Consider the following 18,818-nt stretch of genomic DNA (forward strand, 5'->3'; position numbering starts at 1 on the left):
CCAGGTATTTTCCACAGTTACAAAGGACTTTATTGCCAATGCTGTCCAGTGGAATAAAAGTGTGTTACAAAATCTGTGGCAAACGCTTTGTTTTCCAGCTGTTCCTCTGAGAGTTGCCTGCCTCCAACTCCAGGCAGGCAGCAAGGACCAGTATGGAGTGAGGTTTCCTTTACAGCAAGGTAGATTTTCATCCTCCTGGTTTCTGTGCCACAGCTCTTTGGGAATAACTAAGCCAAAGGCAAACACTACCTGAAAACTGAGACTGTTTCTCCCCTGTGGGACCTGTGCAGCCAGAGAGACCTCAGGAGAGAGGGAAACAGTCACAGAGAGTGAATTAAACTATGTAAAACATCAGAGAAGACAGTGCTGGAAATACTGCACAGCATCAGGTTGGTCTTTTCCACTTTCTCTGTCTCTTTGCCTTTTAAGTAGTAGAGAAGTTACGCTTTGTGCTGCTCATGGGTTGTTCCTCTTCCACCCTGGCCATGGGTAAGCATTGTCCCTGCCACGCTGTGAGTGCTGTGGGTGCCCAGCCCTCCCTCTCTTTGCTCTCGTTTGCCTACCAAACCACACACACTCTCATCCTGCCCCACCAAAACTCCTTTGTCCTTTCCTCCTTGGTTACTGTGCTGCCCTCCAAAGCCTCTCTTATAGTGAGGAAGGAGTAGAGCAGCAAGCTGACTCCCTGTAATGGATGCCTTCTTGACCTCAAAAATGACCCAAAGCTGGCAAAATTAAGAAATTATCAGAATAACGAAGAAGGAAAAGAAAATCAGAATGAGGGAAAGAAGCATAAACCTAGCCAAACACCCGACAAGTGAACACCGAAATTCCTCAGTGGGGCATAAATTGTTGAACTGGAATCCGCCATTTGAGGAAAAAAAAAAGAAGAGAGGAAGGGAAAACATCTCAAAAATTCAGGTATTTAAATTAATTTTTGCAAATTGCCCTCGTTGTCCTTAGGAGCAGGTGGCACAGGCCTGACCTGCTGGGTCTGCACTGCTCCTCCACCTCCCACTGTGGAAGTGGGGCAGGGGGCTATGCTGTGGGGCTGCCCATGCTGTGGGGCTGCTCATGGTATGGGGCTGCTTGTGAGGTGGGGTTGCCAGCAGTGGAGGGCAGGAAGGTGCCGGGGCAGGAGCAGTGACAGTGCCAGGCGTGGGAGCATGCCGGGCAGGCACAAGAACTTCATTGTCCGGGGCAGAGGCGGGCTGGCAGGGCTGCTGGTGGGGGCTCAGGGATGACAGCAGCTCCGGGGAGCACTGCACCCTGGGACGCTAACCCCAGCACCAGGAAAAGCTTCGACCCCCATTCCAGCCCAGCACCACCTGCCCTCCGCCTTCACGCCTCTGCTTCCATCCAGCCATTGCCTGCCATGGAGGAGGACGTCGCTCCTCACCGCAGCCGCCTGCCCACCCCGGCTGGCCCCAGCCGCATTCCGGCACCCCCGCCAAGGCGGGACAGCCTACTTGGCACCCCTGCCCCCTCCACAAAGTGGAGCTGCCTCTCGGTCACCCTGCGCCGGGCTGGCGGGAGTGGCAGGGGTACCCCCTGGGAGCGGCTGCGGGGTCCAGCACCCATCACCTCCGTCCCCCCTCGCCCCCGTCCCGTGGTGGCAGAGGGTCCCCAGCGATGTGGCAGCTCCGGTGGGGCAGAGGCTGCCGTGGCGGCAAAGATGGGAGTGTCCAGCTCCCCACCATGCTCCGGTGGGTCTCTGCTGTCGGGATGGGCTGGGCAGGGGGTGGGGAGGCACTGGGGGGTCTTGGCAGTGCCATGGGGTTCGGTGTGAGGCAGGGCACTTCAGGAGTAGTTGGGGGACATGGAGGAGGATGCGAGGCTCCTCTGCTTCGCCCACACTGGGAGTGGGTGAGCAACGGTGGGTGTGTGGCAAGGTGAGCACCTGATGGGGAAACAGGTGGGTGCCAGGGCAGGAGCTGTTGTGGCTGTTGGGATGCCCGTCTGTCTGTCTGTCCTGATACAGTTGGATGTTGGATTGCTCAGCCCAGCCTGGGTAACTCCTCAACATCAACGGTGATTGTAACCCACATTGGGTGCAGTTCCCTTTTCACCCCAGCGTCCTGCAAAGAGGCACTCAAATCCCTTGCCAGATCGGACCCCACTCAAGGGGCTGCTGCACGGTGGAGGGACACATGGGGACAGCCCTGAAAGTGGGTCAGAGCTCCAGATGTTTGTGTTCCTGCATGGCATGGTGGGGCAGAGCTGGGGCTCACAGCCACAGAAGAAGGAAACAAAGAGGGTGCCCCTCCAAAGGCACCGGGAGCCAGGGGCATCTACATGGCTTTCCAGGCACAGGCACATCCATAGAACACATGCACACAGGGATATGAACTGCACATGACAACATGGCTTGTTATCAAGACCTCTCCCTGCTTCCCACATGCATGCACATGTATGTACATGCACATGCACGCACACATGTATGGACACACACACAGAGAAGGGACAGCACTCGCTCTGCCTCTGCACCGCAGGCTGACAGCCAGAAATTGTGGTGCCGGAGGAGAAAAGGTTTCTCACGCCTCCGCAAGTGAAACTGAAGGGCAAATTGCTTTTGATGAGCCAAAACACTCCCAGTTTCCTCCCTTCCACAAAGCAGAAGGAGGTCTTGCAATCCTCTGGACCCGATAAATACCTAGGGGTGAAAGCATCCTTTCTCAGCCCCACTGGGGTTTATTATCCCTCCCCCTAAATAAGCAGAGATGCTGAAACCACTGGGGAATAGGGAAGGGGCAAGAAAAAACCCATAGGATGTTGAGAGAGCATCCATTACAGGGAGTCAGCTTGCTGCTCTACTCCTTCCTCACTATAAGAGAGACTTGCCAGGAGGGAGGAGGAGTGCGGGGGTGCGAAGGGCCCCCCTCTGGGACATAGGGTGCCCGTGGGCGGCAGCCTCTCCATGTGCCCACCCCGATGGGGAGACTGGCAGAGGCCAGGGATGGAGCCGGGGGAGGGTGCGCGGGGGGGAGATTTTGCGGCGATGTTTAATATTCAGGTCACATGACGATGGCAGCAGGAGCAGCACCAGCATCTCTGCTCCACTGAAATAGCCACTGGAGAAGGAAGGGAAGGAGAGGGGGGGAGAAGAGGATACAGGGAAGAAAGAGAGAGGTAAAACCAGAGCTTCGTAGCCCCTCAAACTGCGTCAGCGTCAGGCTAGAAAAGTGGGGGAAACCACCCTTGGGAGAGGCTTCGGAGACAAAGGAAGCTTCATGTTCAAAGGTAGGATGCTCTGGGCTTGGCAGGGCTGGGTGATGCCGGAGGGACACCACTGGGGCTTTTCATGCAGGCACCTTCTGCTGTGCCCAGCTCTGGCCACATGGGAGGAATGACCCTGAGGGGTGGCAGGGAAAATCTGTCCTGTCTTTGTCCTTCCTCTTTTATTTTCCTCTGGTGGCAGCAGTCTGTCATGAAGAAGGAGCAGGGTTGGTTGCAGTGCTGATGGGGAGTAGCTGGCGCCAGGGGCTGCTCTGAAAGAAAGAGATAATCCCAGCTGGTCCAGGGCTGGGGAAAGCCCACAAGCTGCTTGGCGACTGGCTTGTCCCTTGCCTGTGACAGTCATTCGCTGCTGGGGCAGTGGGGATGTCCTGTGCTGCTCCCTGGGCATCTGTGCAGGAGTCCCAGCACGGGCAGGTGTGTGGGCAGGGGGACAGGCAGCTGTGGTGGCACGGGTGCCCTGGTCTAGGCGATGCTGAGCATCCTCTTGGAATGTGATACAGCTGTGCTGCTGGGGCATGGGGTGAAAACTACACGGTAAGGGAGCGGCACCGAGGGTACGGCCAGGGCTGAGGAGAGCATCTAACCCTGCGGCATCTGGGCTCGGTACATGCCCAGCCCCAGCACCTGCAGCTTCTGCATCTCCAGAGAGGCTTCAGCAAACATTGCCCTAGATTTCACCCCAGCAGAGCCAGGATCCTGCCCGAGCCCTCTGCAGAGCGCTAAGGGGAAGGAAGGCTGCTGCCCGGAAGGCTGTAGCAGCCCTTCGGGCTGCTTCCCTGCTTCACTTGAAATGCCTAGCGATCCTCAGGCCAGGCAAAAACATCTGTTAAGCAGAATGGCTCTGTACCCCAAGGTCAGGTGGTGCATCTGGCACAGTTCAGCCTTTGCCCTGCACAGCTGGAAGAAATGCCCTGGAGTCATCACGGAAACTGAGGAGGAAAGGGATTTTTCAACTGGAGAGATGCTCAGTCCAGCATCTTTGCAGATCTAAAGCAAGGAATAGATTCTAATGCCTGCAAGCCTCAGGGAGGCTGTGCTACTGAAGTAGCCACTTGCTTTCTTTCCTAGGAACCTGGTGTCACCTTCCGAGGGCCTGCTCCTGCCAGCACCTTCAGGCTCTGAACTTGCCCCTGCAGGGAGTGGGTCTGTGGGTCCAGGGCTACATGAGGTGGAAGGGACTGGAGTGAGATGAACTTGTGAACTGCTGCCTCCAGCCAGAGCAGGGAAGCTTCATGCTGCACAGGAGGAGAGCTGCGGTGAAGCCATCCATGTGTTATGTGGGGGTTAAATAGCCTTTCCTTGCTGTAATCTGGGTTGTGGTGAGCGACTGTTTGCAGCCCTCCCTCCCTCTTGCCACTCAGACAAAGGATGGGAAGGCAGGGGGAGGGGATACAAATGTATCTGGGTTATGGGCACAGAGGAGATGTTAGTCCCTACTACCTGAGCCCGTAGGGGACCTGCAGGGCCACCTCTGTCCTCAGCTAGCTGCTGCAAACATCAGGGGCAGGCAGGGTGCACTGTGGCAGCGGTGTCTGCTGCTGGCCATATATGCCAGCCTTCCAGGGAGAGGTTTTGGGGTGGGTCGGCGGGTGTCAGGAGCAGGAGATAGCTAAGATGTTTCCAGGCACCCATTGCCATTCTAGTCCTGCCTGCTCTGAACCAAGACACTGCACCTTTCCTTGCTCCAGAGCCGAGTGGAGCATGTCCTCTGATTATCCCCTGACAACCCAGCCTGCGTCACCTCCCGCTTGGAAATGGGCAGCAGAGGTATCACCAACAACCGCCCTCTTAAATCAGCTTCACTTGACACGCAGAACAAAAGCAGCAGTGAGAAGGGTAGCAATGCAAACAGCGGATGCAAGCAGTTAACCTTGCCTAACCCTCTATTCATTATCAGCTCTACTGGACACAGTCCCTTATCATGTATTCGTCACAGGGGGCAGCTGGAGGGGCTATGGGATGTGCCTAAGATGCATCACACTATTCCTCAACCAGTCAGTCAGAGCAATAACGAGGCTTCCTAGCAGCCTTTTCATTACTGCACGTAAAATAGCCATTCCCAGGAGATCAGATAGACACACTTCATATCTCAAGGCGCCCCTCAAGCTCTGGGGTTGCATACTCTGACATCCCCAGCAGGCTGTTCCTCAGTCGGCTCCTAGGATTCATCCTTGGGAGTCAACACATGGAAAATCATGTGCAGCAAGCTGATCCCTGGGGTACTTCTTCGCAGAATGGGGGCTTCCCTTCCTGAGGCTGCACGGGAAGGCACACCACACAGAGAGGAAGGCAAGCAACTGAAAGGAGAAAGGGACATTGTCTACTCTGAGACACTGAATGTCCAAAATCAAAACGCCCAGGGTGACATCACTGATATAAAACCCAGGAAATATTTAGGAAAACTTCTGGAGATCTTCTGTCCTGGTCTCAAGACTTTTTATAGGTGCTTAGGAACCTGATTCTGAAATACCTGCTCCAGCCACTGCAAGCTTCTGGCTCCACCAGTGTAGCCTGCAAAGGGATGGCCATGTCCACAGCAGAGTTATCAACATCTGCTAGCTCTGGGCAAAGTGTCCCTTGGTGAGACTGAGAGATGAGTTATAAACCTCTTAGTGAGCCTTCAGGATGGCTGCCAGCAACTTCCTTCCTTCCTCCCTGTGTAAGGACAAGGAACTGAAGTTATACAGGAGATGGCAAGAGACTCCCTGAGGACAAGTTACTGCCCAGGCAGCAAAAGGATCATAGCTTGCATGTCCCAGGTCCTGTACCCATCCTATTCATCTGTTCAGCTGGGTTTTCTTCCCACCTAAACCTTTCCCTGTCCACCTCCAGGGTTTATTTTCCATTTTTACTGCAGTAGCCAAGCGCCACGCTGGGGCCACAGCCCCCACCCCACATCTCGCATCTATCCCTGTCTCCCTTTCCCCTCTTGACTTGGAGGTAGGTAGGACCCCAGCAGGGCCTGCACTGGAGGATATTGCAACAGGATACGGGAATGGCACAGCCACACGACTACAGTACAGGTGGTGTGGGGCAGCCCAGGAGAGGATGAGCAAAGGGCAGGGTGTAGGAGAGATGGTAGGCTTGGTCCTCCATGCTGTGCCAGAGAGAAAGGCTTTCCTGGCTGGCAGCAGCTTTAAGAAAGCTGGAAAAAGACAACAGGAGCCCCAGGGGATGCTCTGTCAGCAAGAAAGGCACAGACGAGCTGTGACGGGTGTAAGAGCGGATTGCAGCCGAGAAGTGCTCGGCTAGGCAGATTGCCTCCTCCGGCAGCTGCCCGGCAGCATGAGGTGCTCCAAATTGCCAGCCAGGCTCAAGCCAACAGTCCGTCTTGTGCTCTGATCCCCCTGGGGTGCTTCTTGCTCCTTCTGGAGAGGATGGTGATAGCTCAGAATGCCCTTGCTCAGTGGGGAAGAGCAGGAGAGAGGGCCACCCTCCAGCAGACTTTTCCTCTGTGGGCAAGGTGGAGCAGAGGTGGTACGAAGCCAGGACCTTTTGGACATCACCCAGGGTGCTGTGCACAGATGGCTATGCTGCTGTCCTCTTGCAGGAGGAAAGATCTCTTCTCCCAGTCTAATGTAAAAGACTTCCCAAGTGGTGTAAAAGTTGCTGAGTGGAGGCATCCTCGTCCTTGCCAAGGATGGCCCTTCTTCAAGGTCTACCTCTAGCATTCAACAGTGGAGTAGTAAACCTTATTTTTCTCTGATAGAGCAGCCCTTTATGTTTTCACAGGAGCTTTGAAGTGGGAATGCTAGGCAGGGTCACCAGCCAACCATGCAGCTTGTTGCAGCCTAACCTTGTCCTTCAACAGAATCTCTCTCACCTCTTCCCAGCCTCTGCCTCTGCATGACCTGGCTGAGCTGCCACAGGGACCCTGAACTGCTGCTGTCAGTGTCCCCAGCCTGGAGATCTCTGAGTCATCTTTGTCTCCAACAGGCATGTTTGACCCATCACACAGCAGATGCCTGCCCTGCTGCTCATGTGCTCCTCTGCAACCAGCAGGTTATGCTGAGAGAAGCAAAATGGTCCACCAAAACAACGGAAAGGGATAATTTAATGTGAGATACTTGAACCTAAGTGGCATCCAAAGCAAGAGGAGCGCTTACCAAGCAAAACCACATGCTGTCCCTGTCCTGGAAAAATAACCATCTGATGAGACAAAGCATGGAGGAGTCAAGTAATTAGAGTTGGGTAATTAGAGTGGGAGAGGCTCTAGTTTGCAGCTGGTTTGTGTATGAAAGGTATTTGATTCCCATCCACTTCATCTTCCTTTCCAGATTCATCCCTCACGCCTCCCTCGCCCACCAATTACAGCTTTTCATCTGTGCCCTCTCCTCTCCCACCCTCCAGCTTCCTCCCAGCGGCTGGAAGCCACTCACTAATGAGACAGGAGGTGGAGATAAATGGAAGAGGCCTACCAGTGTGTGCCCTTCACCCGAAAAAGAGATGGAGAGGCTGGGAAGCCTGCAGGGTCTTTCTTTTTGCCCATTTGCTCTATATGGAAGAAGTGAGGATAGGAAGGGGAAAAGGGAAGGCCTAGAAGATTAGTTTATTAATCATGATTATTAGCTTCTTGAGCATAAAAAACCCCATTGATCTGTGGGTGAGAGGTGAGCACAGGGGTTGTGGCTATGTGTTGCACTTCCAACACTGCCTTCTTCTGAGGAACTCAGCCTGCACATCACAGCCAGTAACACCAAAGCAAGGACCAAGCTTACAAATCCTTACAGTATATCCCAAACTCTGTTTCAGTGCCGGGACGACACATGATGACTTTTGTAAGTCTGTTCCATCACAAATATGCTGAACTTGAAGGAGGAAAACGCTGGTAATTCTGGTGAGAACTGGGAGACAATAACGAGGACGCACACACAGAGCTTTGGGGCCCGGATTAGGACCCCAGCCAGTTGCACTGGCTTTACTCCTGCTGTTTGGAGGTAGCCATCAACATGTTGCATGCTCAATGAGCCCACCTCTCTGCCTTCTCATCTGGAGTGACACATAGAAGAGTGTCCTGGAAACTCAAGTAGATGTTCCTTCATGAAGAGCCTCACTGCTAAAATCTACCCATTTGGTCATCCTCCATAGCCCTTGAAATGGATGCTCAAAGTTGCCCTCAGCCCCCGTGACAGATCAGGATGGAGGTTGTTGTTATACCTCAGTGATGATATTTCTATCTTTCTCTCTATGCAGGACCAGTGGAGAGCAAAAACGAAGCAGCCATGTCTGAGCTGGTCCCAGAGACACGACAAAAACCAGCCGTACCGATGAAACCCATGGGCATTAATGCCAACTTGCTGGGCTACATCGGTATTGACACCATCATTGAGCAGATGCGGAAGAAAACCATGAAGACAGGTTTTGACTTCAACATCATGGTTGTAGGTAGGCAGGGACTAGCTGAGGTACTGGGAACCACAGCCAGGGACTGTCCTATGAGGGCAAGTGGGAGATCAAGCCCTGCAGGGAGGGTGTGAGGGAGCAGACTGTGCTTGCTCTGGGGAAAAGGAGAGCCTGCACAAGACAAGGAGACACCTACAGCCCCCTCCCCTGCCAGCCTGGCTCCATCTCCTGGGCCTGCTGTCATCACTGGACTGTGGCAGATGTCATGAGCTTCCTCTTTGCAATCCTCAGGTCAGAGTGGACTGGGAAAGTCGACACTGGTAAACACCCTCTTCAAATCCCAGGTGAGCCGCAAATCTTCAGGCTGGAACCGGGAGGAGAAGATCCCCAAGACAGTGGAAATCAAAGCCATTGGGCATGGTAAGAGCCAGGCTGCTGGGGTGGAGGCAATATTGGTGCTTCAGCACAGTCTTGCAGAAGACCCCAATAGTCTATGCAAACAATTCTTTGCTGTTAGTCCATGGGAAGCTAAAGGACAAGAGCCAGTTTTAGATAGCCTCATACCCAGCCAAAGCTTTTCTTAAAGCAACGCCATTGATGCAATAGCCAAAAGTGAGGGGTAGAAGAAGAGTTATAGATATTTCTTCTGCCAAGACATTAGTCTGCATACGTGGATTAAGCCTTGCTCTAAGTCATTCTCAGCTGCAGATGCTTAATGATCTATACAAATTGCATTGGTGAGTCCCATCCCAAGCCTGATAGAGCACATTTCCTCATTGCAAAGCATCAGCACAGCTTCTACAGCAAAGCAGAGTAATAGGCATCATCTCAGATTCACAATGATGTGTTGGAGGGGAGGACAAGTTGTGTAAGGTAGGTGCTGCTTCTGGGCCACAGATGGAGCACAAATCCATTTTCCTGTGGCAGAGAGGTATAAGGTGGCTTTGGTGAAGTTGTTACCAAAATTTGGGGTCAGAAAGGCAAGTGGGGGTCACGACTTTTGAGGAATGACCCCACCTGGCCTGGTTGTGCTTGCTGGGCAGGGATGAAGGCAGAGTGCTTTTGTCCTCTTGTAGGGGACAGAGACATGTTTCATGATGAAGCAGATCCCCAGGGAGGCGTATGATTGTTTGCAATTTCTTCCCTAGTCATTGAAGAAGGCGGTGTCAAAATGAAGCTGACAGTGATTGACACCCCGGGATTTGGGGACCAGATCAACAATGAGAACTGGTGAGTTTTACACAGTCAAGGTCTATGTACCAGAAAGGGCTGGAGTTAAGAAGGTGTATGGAGTGACAGTCACTTACTTGGCCTGGAAATTGTCTGGGATCCCATCACACTTGGAGGGCTGGTAATGGGGATGTGGAATTGTGAACGCCATGGGTCTGTGTGCGTGCCTGGGGGTAAGCACACTATACATAGCAAGTGCCTATTTCTGTGCTTAGTTACATGAGCTCTTAAACATCTCTGCTGATGGTGAGATGCTTGTGGTGGATATTTTTTATGCCTGAGCCTGATTTGCTGCTGTCAGAGCCAGCAACACTGTAAGCAGGAACATGAAGAGATTTGTACCTGTCTGTTAATCTCTCTCTTCCATCTTAACAGCTGGGAGCCTATTGAGAAATACATCAACGAGCAATATGAAAAATTTTTGAAAGAGGAGGTGAATATTGCAAGGAAGAAACGAATTCCAGACACACGAGTGCACTGCTGCCTCTACTTCATCTCCCCCACAGGCCACTCGTATGTATACAGTGCCTCATCTTTCCTCATGATGTTGGTGCCTCTGTGGCAGATACATAGCCCGCAGTGTTGTATCTCAGTCACGGACCCAGGGGTCCTGTCTGCGGGGCTGGCCGCTGTTTAGCTTAAATCTGGGTGCTGCAGGGCTTGAAAGAGTCTAGGATAACACGGGGAAGAGAAACACCACTGTGTGTTTTGGGAGAGGGCAGGATGGATGGGAAGAAAGAGATGATAGCATGGTGGCAGCAAGCAGAGTACATACATGGGAGGTTTCATTGATGCCCTGATGCTGAGAGAGTCACTAAGATGAAAGGTGAGGAGGATAAAGTGACCCCTTCCATGTTGTTTCCTCTTGGGCTGCAGCCTGCGGCCTTTGGACCTGGAGTTCATGAAACATCTCAGCAAGGTAGTCAACATCATCCCAGTTATTGCCAAGGCTGACACCATGACCTTGGAGGAGAAGACTGAATTCAAACAAAGAGTGAGTATCTCCTCTCCTGTGTGGGATCCCTCCCTGCCCTGGCTCAGGGGTTGGAGAAATGAGTGACACCCTTCTTGTTAGGATTGCAGCACAGTCCCCAGGGCATGCACAGAGTTCAGTGCTGGGTTGATGGGTAAGTCTTGAGGCTGTCCTGAAGATGCAGCTGTTTAAGGCTTTGAGGGCACCTGTTAGAGGGGGAAGATGTGTGTCCCTGTGACATCTTGTGATATGATTTGCAATGGGAACTGCAGAGCCAGACAAGTAATTGGGACTGGGGAAGAAAGACGTGTCATTGCTGATGCATGTCCTGACTTTGCTGCACACTTTCCTGGGGACAATCCCTCCAGCCACTGCCTGCTGGAAGGACGTCCCACATGTGTTTGCACAGCCATCCTGCCTGCCTTTCCCTCAGGTTCATGTTGCTTTGTGCCCTAAAATGTCTCTGCCCAGGTGCGCAAAGAGCTAGAAGTAAATGGGATCGAGTTTTACCCCCAGAAAGAATTTGATGAGGACTTGGAGGATAAAACAGAGAACGACAAAATCAGGGTAGGAAACATTTTTTTGTGGGAGGGGAAGGAGGGATGAGGGTTGGTTCTATGTAATGAGTGTTAATGTGTCACTATAAGGTTTCGAGTGTTTTTTTGGTGCCTGAATGAAAGATGCAATGAATGTAGAGGATGGTGATTCTTCCTTCTCAGCTTAATTTGTCCCTGTTCCTGCTACAAGGTGCTATGAAGGTTGAGTGAGGAACGACTATTTTCCATCTCCTGTTGCTGAATGCTCTGTTTGGCTACCATTAAGGACCAAAGGGCTGATAGCCAGCCTCTCTCCCAGACAACTGCCCCATGAACCCGCTCACCTACTGACCAAATTTGTTGTGAAAAGCAGTCTAGCTCTTTGCTCCCTCAGCCCTGTGAGAAACTTTGTCCCATCCTTCCCTCCTCAGAACATTAGAAACTGTCCCCTGATTTCCAGCCTGTGTTTGTCCATGGCCAGGTTGTGCCCAGGATTATATCTGTGTTCTTGTGCCAACACTGTCTCAAAAGGTTCTCCTAACTAGTGCTCCCCTCCACTACTCAAGCCATTTATAGAGAATGATATTACCCTTCACTGACCTTCTGCTCAGCTAAAGGAGACAAGCTCCTTTGGATGAGCTTCCCATTCCTTAGTAGTTAATTCTCCTAGTCACTTCTTTCTGCATCTGCTCTAGTTTGATTTGATTTTCAAGCCCTGGCTCTGGTACCCCATGCTATTCCATCTCTTCTGAGGTTTGAACTGCTAAGCCCATGGACCACATGTGCTTTTTAAAGAATTTCATCACACTGTGACTAACTAGCACAGTGGAGTCTTTCACCTCCTTCAGTCATTGCTTGTTCATAAGCTCTGGCTTTGTAGCATAAATTCTTAGTGCTATTCCCTAAACGTTGCTCTTTGTGCCTCAATCTTATGTACATCTTCTTGGATAATAACCTAGTCTGCCTTTGTCCTGACAAGACCTCTTGGCCCGTGATGATAGTGCTTTTAATTATCCTACTCATCATTTTTGTGGCTAGGCCATTAAATGGAAATAGACTGGCCTCCATGTTGGTCCTCAAGAAGCTCCAGAAGTCTTGTGTTGCAACGTAACACTTGCCCTTTCAACTCCCCTAGCTGCCATAGCCTGAATAGAAATTCCCACCTTCTGCAGCTTCATTAATCATTTCCTGTTTGGTAACACATCACACATTCTGGGGAAGACCAGATGGGCTTTCTTCCTCTCCAAACCGCTTCTGGTTTTGAGAAGGGCATCACATTTTGTTCTGCTCTTCAGCATCATTTTCTCTCAGTTTGGATAGCCTCACACATGAGAAATAAACTGCTTTTTGATCTCCCTTCCTGTGGCAATTGCATCTTCTTCACAGGCTAGTGTCGTCTGTAAAGTAGAGTAAATCTATGAGCATTTGCACAACTTTGTGGATAACAGTGTCTCCAGTGCTCTGGAAACAGGTGTTTTCTGTCCATGCTTAGAATATCTAGGTCTCAAATAGCCTCACTCACTGTTCCACTTCCCGGGAAAGCAGCATCCCTACCCCATTTCTGGCCTTCCTCAGCATAACCATTTCAGCCATTAAACTTGGTTAATGTGTCTTGTTGGGAAGGATTATTTTGAGTCCTTTCCTTCATCGTGTGAAGAACTACAAACTGGGTAAGGAAAAACTCACTGTAGACTACTTCTATGAACAGCCCTGAGCCCACAGACCCCCTCCTAGTTACCCCAAGGTGTTCCTTTTCTGGTCATCCCTCCTCTTCAGAAATATTGGAGATGGGTACAGGAAAGGTCTGCCCCTCTCTCCAAAGACCTTGGCACTGCTGCAAACTACCCAATAAGTTCAGAGAGTGCAAGGACAGTTGTAAGCAGAGGCCCAAAATGCTAGCTATAGCACTGATGGGTGAAGAGAACAGCCTGTGAAGCACCGCTCTGGAGAACCTCTTCCCTTCTGTTTAATGAGCTGAGAGGAGGAAAGGTCCATGAGGAACAGTGATGGTGCTGCTATCTAATTCAATAGGTCTCTCCACATGTCTCTCCCCAGCAGGAAAGCATGCCCTTCGCAGTAGTGGGCAGTGACAAGGAGTACCAAGTGAATGGCAAAAGAGTCCTGGGCAGGAAAACACCTTGGGGAATCATTGAAGGTAAAAAACCCTTTGCTTCCAGGAGCTGAAAGTATCTCTGCAGGCCCCAGTAAGAGACAAGGGTCCGGATAACAAGTCCCATGGCTACCTTCCCATCCCTTTTGCGATAAACTTTTCAAAAGCAAGCAAGGGGGAAGGAACTTCACCATACCCAATGTGGTGCCACTACTGCTAACTGGCAGGAGCTGGAGCCACTCCGAACACCACAGTGTGTGAAGCTGAGCTCCTGAGGTTGCCTTAGTTTTCAATTGAAAATTCCTCCTCAAGCACGTCTTAGCATGTCTTCTCAATGCCTGATGGTGTGGCATTCAGACAACTGCCTGCCCTTTATGAGGTATGCAGGCTCTTCCTAACTGGAACTTGCCCCATGGCAAAGACCTTCCCATGCTCTGTAAGCACAAAGAGGTTGTTGAAAAAAAAAAAAATCAAACATAACAGTTGCTTGCTTTCTTTTCAGTGGAAAACCTCACTCACTGTGAATTTGCCCTTCTTCGAGATTTTGTTATCAGGTAAGGCCATGGCCACATACCAGTTTGCTCTTGATGAGAAGAGTGTCTTCCTGAGACCCTCTTAGAGTGAAATATCCCCTGTGGAAATGAAACTAAGGTACATTTCAAGCAGTGAAAGCTTATGTGGGGTAGGGTTGGATTGAGTTAAGGACTGGATACTCCAATGCCTCTATTAGTGACAATGTCAGGTAGGTGCTAGTTTTAATGTACACCTGGACACCTGAAGAAAAGCAGGGTACTACCAGCACCCACATCTCCCATTACAGATATTAGGTTTCAACACCTTCTATTCGTTGCTGACAACTGGTTGGAGCTGGAGTCAGGGAGAAAGAGGCCACTATCCTTTCCTCAACCATGTGTCTGTCCTACCAGGTTGAGGGATGTGCTGGAACATACAACCTGGAAGTGAAAAGCTCCATATTTTATTCAGCTTTCATTGTCTTGTCTTATTTCTATACTGTTTCATGAGGTTGTCTCAGCACAAATGGTATCTGCCCCAAATCCTGTAGCATAGCTGCAGATCCAGGGTCACCTCTGTTCCCTATAAATACAATAAGGTTTTAAAAACACAATAAAAAATAAAATAAGGGAAAGATATTTCAAAGCCAGAGCCCTGTGACTCATTCCACCTGTGAGTATGGTGATATTGAGACACTTGGCCAGGTACAATCATGGTTTTGACATCACCCTACTGCTTTCTTTTTGTTTTGCAATATCTTCTGCAGCAGGTGTGCTTTCCCTAAGTCTTCCAGCAAAAGCATCCTAACCAAGTGATCACCACAAAGCATACAGTAGTCCAAGCCCACAGGCTTTCTGCGGGGGTTAGGGACTATTGCTTATGGCAATGTTCAGCAGGTCATGGTCTGCAGTGGACCTGAGACACCCTCCTAGTACCACCTTGTCTCACGACTGCTTCAGATGAGACAAGCCCTTTCTGCTCTGACATACCAGGATGGCCAGTACCCATCTCACTGGCAGAGGTGTGAAAAAGTCAGGACCCCTGCAAGCACAGCAAGGTATTTCAGGCCATGTCCTACAACCTGCCTATGTCTTCTTGAATAATGATGCTTCAGCTCTCAGTTGCGTATGATGGCACTCATGCAGAAAGAAGGATACGCTCATTAGCCAAAGAGATGGAAGAAATCTTCCATTTATCTTGGGGAGTAAAACAAACAACAGAAGACAAATACTGACTGTGCTGATGTTGGTTAATGTATTTTCTTTCCAATCCCATCTTCACTTTTCCCCCTGCAGAACCCACCTTCAGGACCTAAAAGAAGTGACCCACAACATCCATTACGAGACCTACAGGGCCAAGCGGCTGAATGACAACGGAGGGCTGCCCCCCATGGCTGTCGAGACAGAGGAAAACAATGAAAGTAACCTGTGAATGACATGCACCCCTCCCCGCTGTCACCCAGTGTCTCTGGATATGACAACCCACCCCTCCTACCTTTGATTCTACCATGGGACTGTCTCAGAAGCATGTGGTGCATCCTCCATGTCCATGGTAGGATGCCAGCGTGACTGCGTGTGTGCGTGTGCCTACCTATGTGCCAGAGAGGGACCAAAGGCATCTCCCCCATCCTTACCACAGTGTCCTCATTCTTGGTTTCAGGTTTTTTTTGCACAGCAGACTGTCCGTCATCCTCCTTTCTCTCATTTTTCTGTCTCAGCTGTGTCTTGCCTGGGGGAAATAGGGATGGAGAGTAAGGTGGACTTTGGAGGTGGGAGCTGTGTTTCTTTTTTTATCACTTGGAGACATGGCAAGGAGAGACTCCAGAGAGATGGTGGAGTCAGTGCATGCAGTGTCTTCAAGTGATGGCAGCAGTGATGTCTGTGGGGTCTTCAGTGGGTGGGAAGGCAACTGGCTGGTCTGAGGGCACAGTGGCCCAGTATTTTATCCCCATTTCTTGCTGTGGCTTGCCAAGGGGAAATGGCCACCTTGGAAGTGGATAGATGGGACAAGTGGCACACTGACATGTTTCGCAGTTCAGGGTAAGCAACCAGTGGAAGGAAACAGAATCAGTACTTGGGTTGTAGCATCTATTTGAGAAGCATCAAAGTACTTGGGGGAAATACCTGTATTTTCCAAAGGAAGCAAAATCCAGAGGAACCAAACATGTTTCTGCTGCAGAGAGTGCACTTGTCCTGCCCAGCGCTAAGATCAAAAGCCATGCTTTGAGTACCACAGGTTTTTGATCCTGTGCATCCTCTAGCTCAGACCAAGCTATGCTGAGGTCTCCCCACCTCACTCCCCATTGCAGCGGTCCCTCTGGTCTCTCTCTGCTGGCACTGCACAGGTCCTGGCCAAACTTTTCTCCCACAACATGGACCCTTTGCTATGGGAGTACAGGAAAGACAGTGCAATGGCAGGTCTCAGCTGAGGACTCCCCCAGGAACAACCCTGATCAACACAGGGCCTTCAGGATCTCAAAGGAGTGCAGAAGAGCTGTGGAAGAAGAGGCATAGGGCCAGGGTGTCTCCCTGGGTCTCCACTGGTTGGGGGAACACAAGAGATACCTCCTCCTCACTGAAATGGCTGTTTGCTACTCCAGCAGTCTCAGCCCATGCTGCTCTTCCACCCTCCTACTGCCCTCCCAGCTTCCACACCGTCCTCTCTTGTGCTTTTGCCCTCATTCCCTTTTGGCCCTTCACAGCTTCCTTCCTTTCTTTCCCTGTTTCACTTTTTCTGCTCTGGGCCCTTTCTGTCTCTCCTTTTCTTTGAGTACTTGAACCTTCCTCTTCTCCAGACTCCTCCCTCTCCCAAGCTCTCACACCTCCTCATCAATTATCAATGTTCTTTTGTGTCCTGCTGAGAAGTTGTAGGTTTACCTTCCCCTGGAGGGGACAGGGAGAGAAGGTAAAGCCCCAGGAGCAGAAAGAGGCACAGCTTTACTGAAGACTACATGCCTGTGCCTAGCCAGCTTTGGCTCTTTCCTGTATGTCTTTCAGCCAGGCGGAAAGTGTCAGGGATGGCTGGACAGAAGGGAGGAGGAGAGAAAATTGCAGATGTCCTGAGTGTGGCAGTCTCTACCTGTCACCTAGCATGTCACACAGTTGGCAGGGGCTGTCACCTCCAGGAGAACAATGGTTGCATTTATAGTGCATGTGCAGAACATTATGGCATGGGACAGTAGTACTGTGAGTCAGGGGAAGTGCGGTGGTGGGTTTGGGATGGAGGTTGGAAAGGACAGTGCAGGAGGCAGGAAGAGGTCCCAGTGAGGGAGTAGCTGGGGATGACTCCAGCCAAGCCTGAGGTTGGTTGACAAGGTTGTACTGGGACCAAGGCTGGGAAGAGGCTGCTCCAAGCCTTGGCAGAACCATCTAAGAACACATGTCCATCTTGTGGCTTTCTCTGGTGCTGTCACTGCAAAGCAAAGGTCTCCTCACTTTTGTTCCTACATGTCCACACAAATTAACCATTCTCAGCATCACTAGGACCTGAGGGCCGTACCAGCTGTTGGCAGTCCTTTCGCTACCCACATTCACGGCTCCCAGTGATCCTGTATGCAGCGTGTGTATAGAGCCTTGCTACTGCCTTCTTGTTTGCACCAGGGTCCTTAGCCCCACAGAGAATAAATCCCTCACCATCGGTGCCACCAGCTGCACCGTGCACCCTGCAGAAACCATCCTGTAATGCTGCTCCCCATCCCACCACCAACACTGGCTGTCCACAGCCCAGCGTGAGGCTTTCTCCCAACTTACCTTCATCAGCCAGCCAGGCCAGGTTCCCCCAGTGTGAACAGTGTCCCACCATCTCTGGCTGCTGGAAGCTTTTTCTCCGCCTACTCTGCTGTGGCTGCTCTTGCCTTCTTGCCTAGACTCTAGACAGTGTTTTAAACTCGGTGCAACAGGAAAGACTCCCCCGGGGCTCCTCCTCTTCACCGCACTGAAGCACGAAGCCGACATCTGTAGCAGGGGCATGCAGAGATGTTCCCTGCACTTGGTTTCTCACACAGCTCTCTCTGGAGGCCACACAACTGCTCCAGAGGAACTCTCTTGCCACTGAGCTGCATCACTCTCAGCTGCAGTGTGGCCATTTCTATGACTTTTGGGACCAAACAAAGGTTACAGCAGAGAGCCCACACTGCTTCACTTCTTGAAAGCAAAGCAGACCTCATCCAAAAGAAGAGAGAGAGATTTTCCTTTGCATGGAACGTGGACTACAAGGACAAAGCTGTGTGGTTTGCTCTATAGGTTTAGGAATTTTCATTTGTTCGTTTGTGATAAGGTGGTTTTTAAGCTCTGCTCTGTAATTTCCTGTTGGATCATGGACTACTTCTAAAAGATCCATAAAAGCTCACTGAGAAAAGCAAACTCAGGTATTTCTCACTGCCATCTGTTCATTCAAATATCCTACCGGTGTCTGCCTATCTACCAGAAAGTCTACAAACAAAAATATCATACGTTTTCCATGTCGTGCAACAGCCGGATATACTGTGGGGAAAAGTCGCTGCCAATGAATAAGCTGGGAAAAGGCTGAACAGATCCCAGCTCTCATGTGCCACCAGCTGAATCCCAGGATGACCACCACATATCCGACATTCCCCTCAGAGGTAGTCATAGCTGGGTAGAGCCTCAGCCGATTGAGGGAGGTGGCTGTCCCACTCTACTCCGGACTGGTGAGGACCCACAATGAGTATGGTGGGCAGTTTTGGGGGCCACAGGCTAAAAAGGATATCAAGGTACTGGAGAGCATCCAGAGGAGGGACACAAAAGTTGGTGAAGGGTTTAGAGTGGAAGTCGTATGAGGAGCGGCTGAAATCACTTCGTCTGTTTGGCCTAGAGGAGACCAAGGAAAGACCGCATCGCGATCTACAGCTTCCTCACAG

The 18,818-nt window shown here is 51.1% G+C and overlaps 1 protein-coding gene across 5 annotated transcripts; it reads left to right on the plus strand.

The window, feature by feature from the left end:
• Positions 1–1,375: 1,375 nt before the first annotated feature.
• Positions 1,376–18,062, plus strand: SEPTIN3 (septin 3). 5 transcript variants are annotated; one of them, XM_054055486.1, is made up of 11 exons: positions 3,007–3,240; positions 4,306–4,493; positions 8,431–8,622; positions 8,872–9,000; positions 9,729–9,810; positions 10,186–10,323; positions 10,687–10,804; positions 11,255–11,350; positions 13,375–13,474; positions 13,932–13,983; positions 15,238–15,856. In XM_054055486.1, exons 3-11 carry the CDS (start codon positions 8,460–8,462, stop codon positions 15,371–15,373), a joined length of 1,014 nt encoding a protein of 337 aa, XP_053911461.1. In that variant the 5' UTR covers positions 3,007–3,240; positions 4,306–4,493; positions 8,431–8,459; the 3' UTR covers positions 15,374–15,856. The 5 variants fall into 5 exon arrangements, with proteins under 5 accessions (XP_053911440.1, XP_053911461.1, XP_009554907.1 ...); XM_054055465.1 differs by lacking the exons at positions 3,007–3,240; positions 4,306–4,493 and adding an exon at positions 1,376–1,706; XM_009556612.2 differs by lacking the exon at positions 4,306–4,493.
• The last annotated feature ends 756 nt before the right edge of the window (positions 18,063–18,818 follow it).

This window comes from Cuculus canorus, chromosome 1, assembly GCF_017976375.1.
Source record: "Cuculus canorus isolate bCucCan1 chromosome 1, bCucCan1.pri, whole genome shotgun sequence".
NCBI classification, from domain to species: Eukaryota; Metazoa; Chordata; class Aves; order Cuculiformes; family Cuculidae; genus Cuculus; species Cuculus canorus.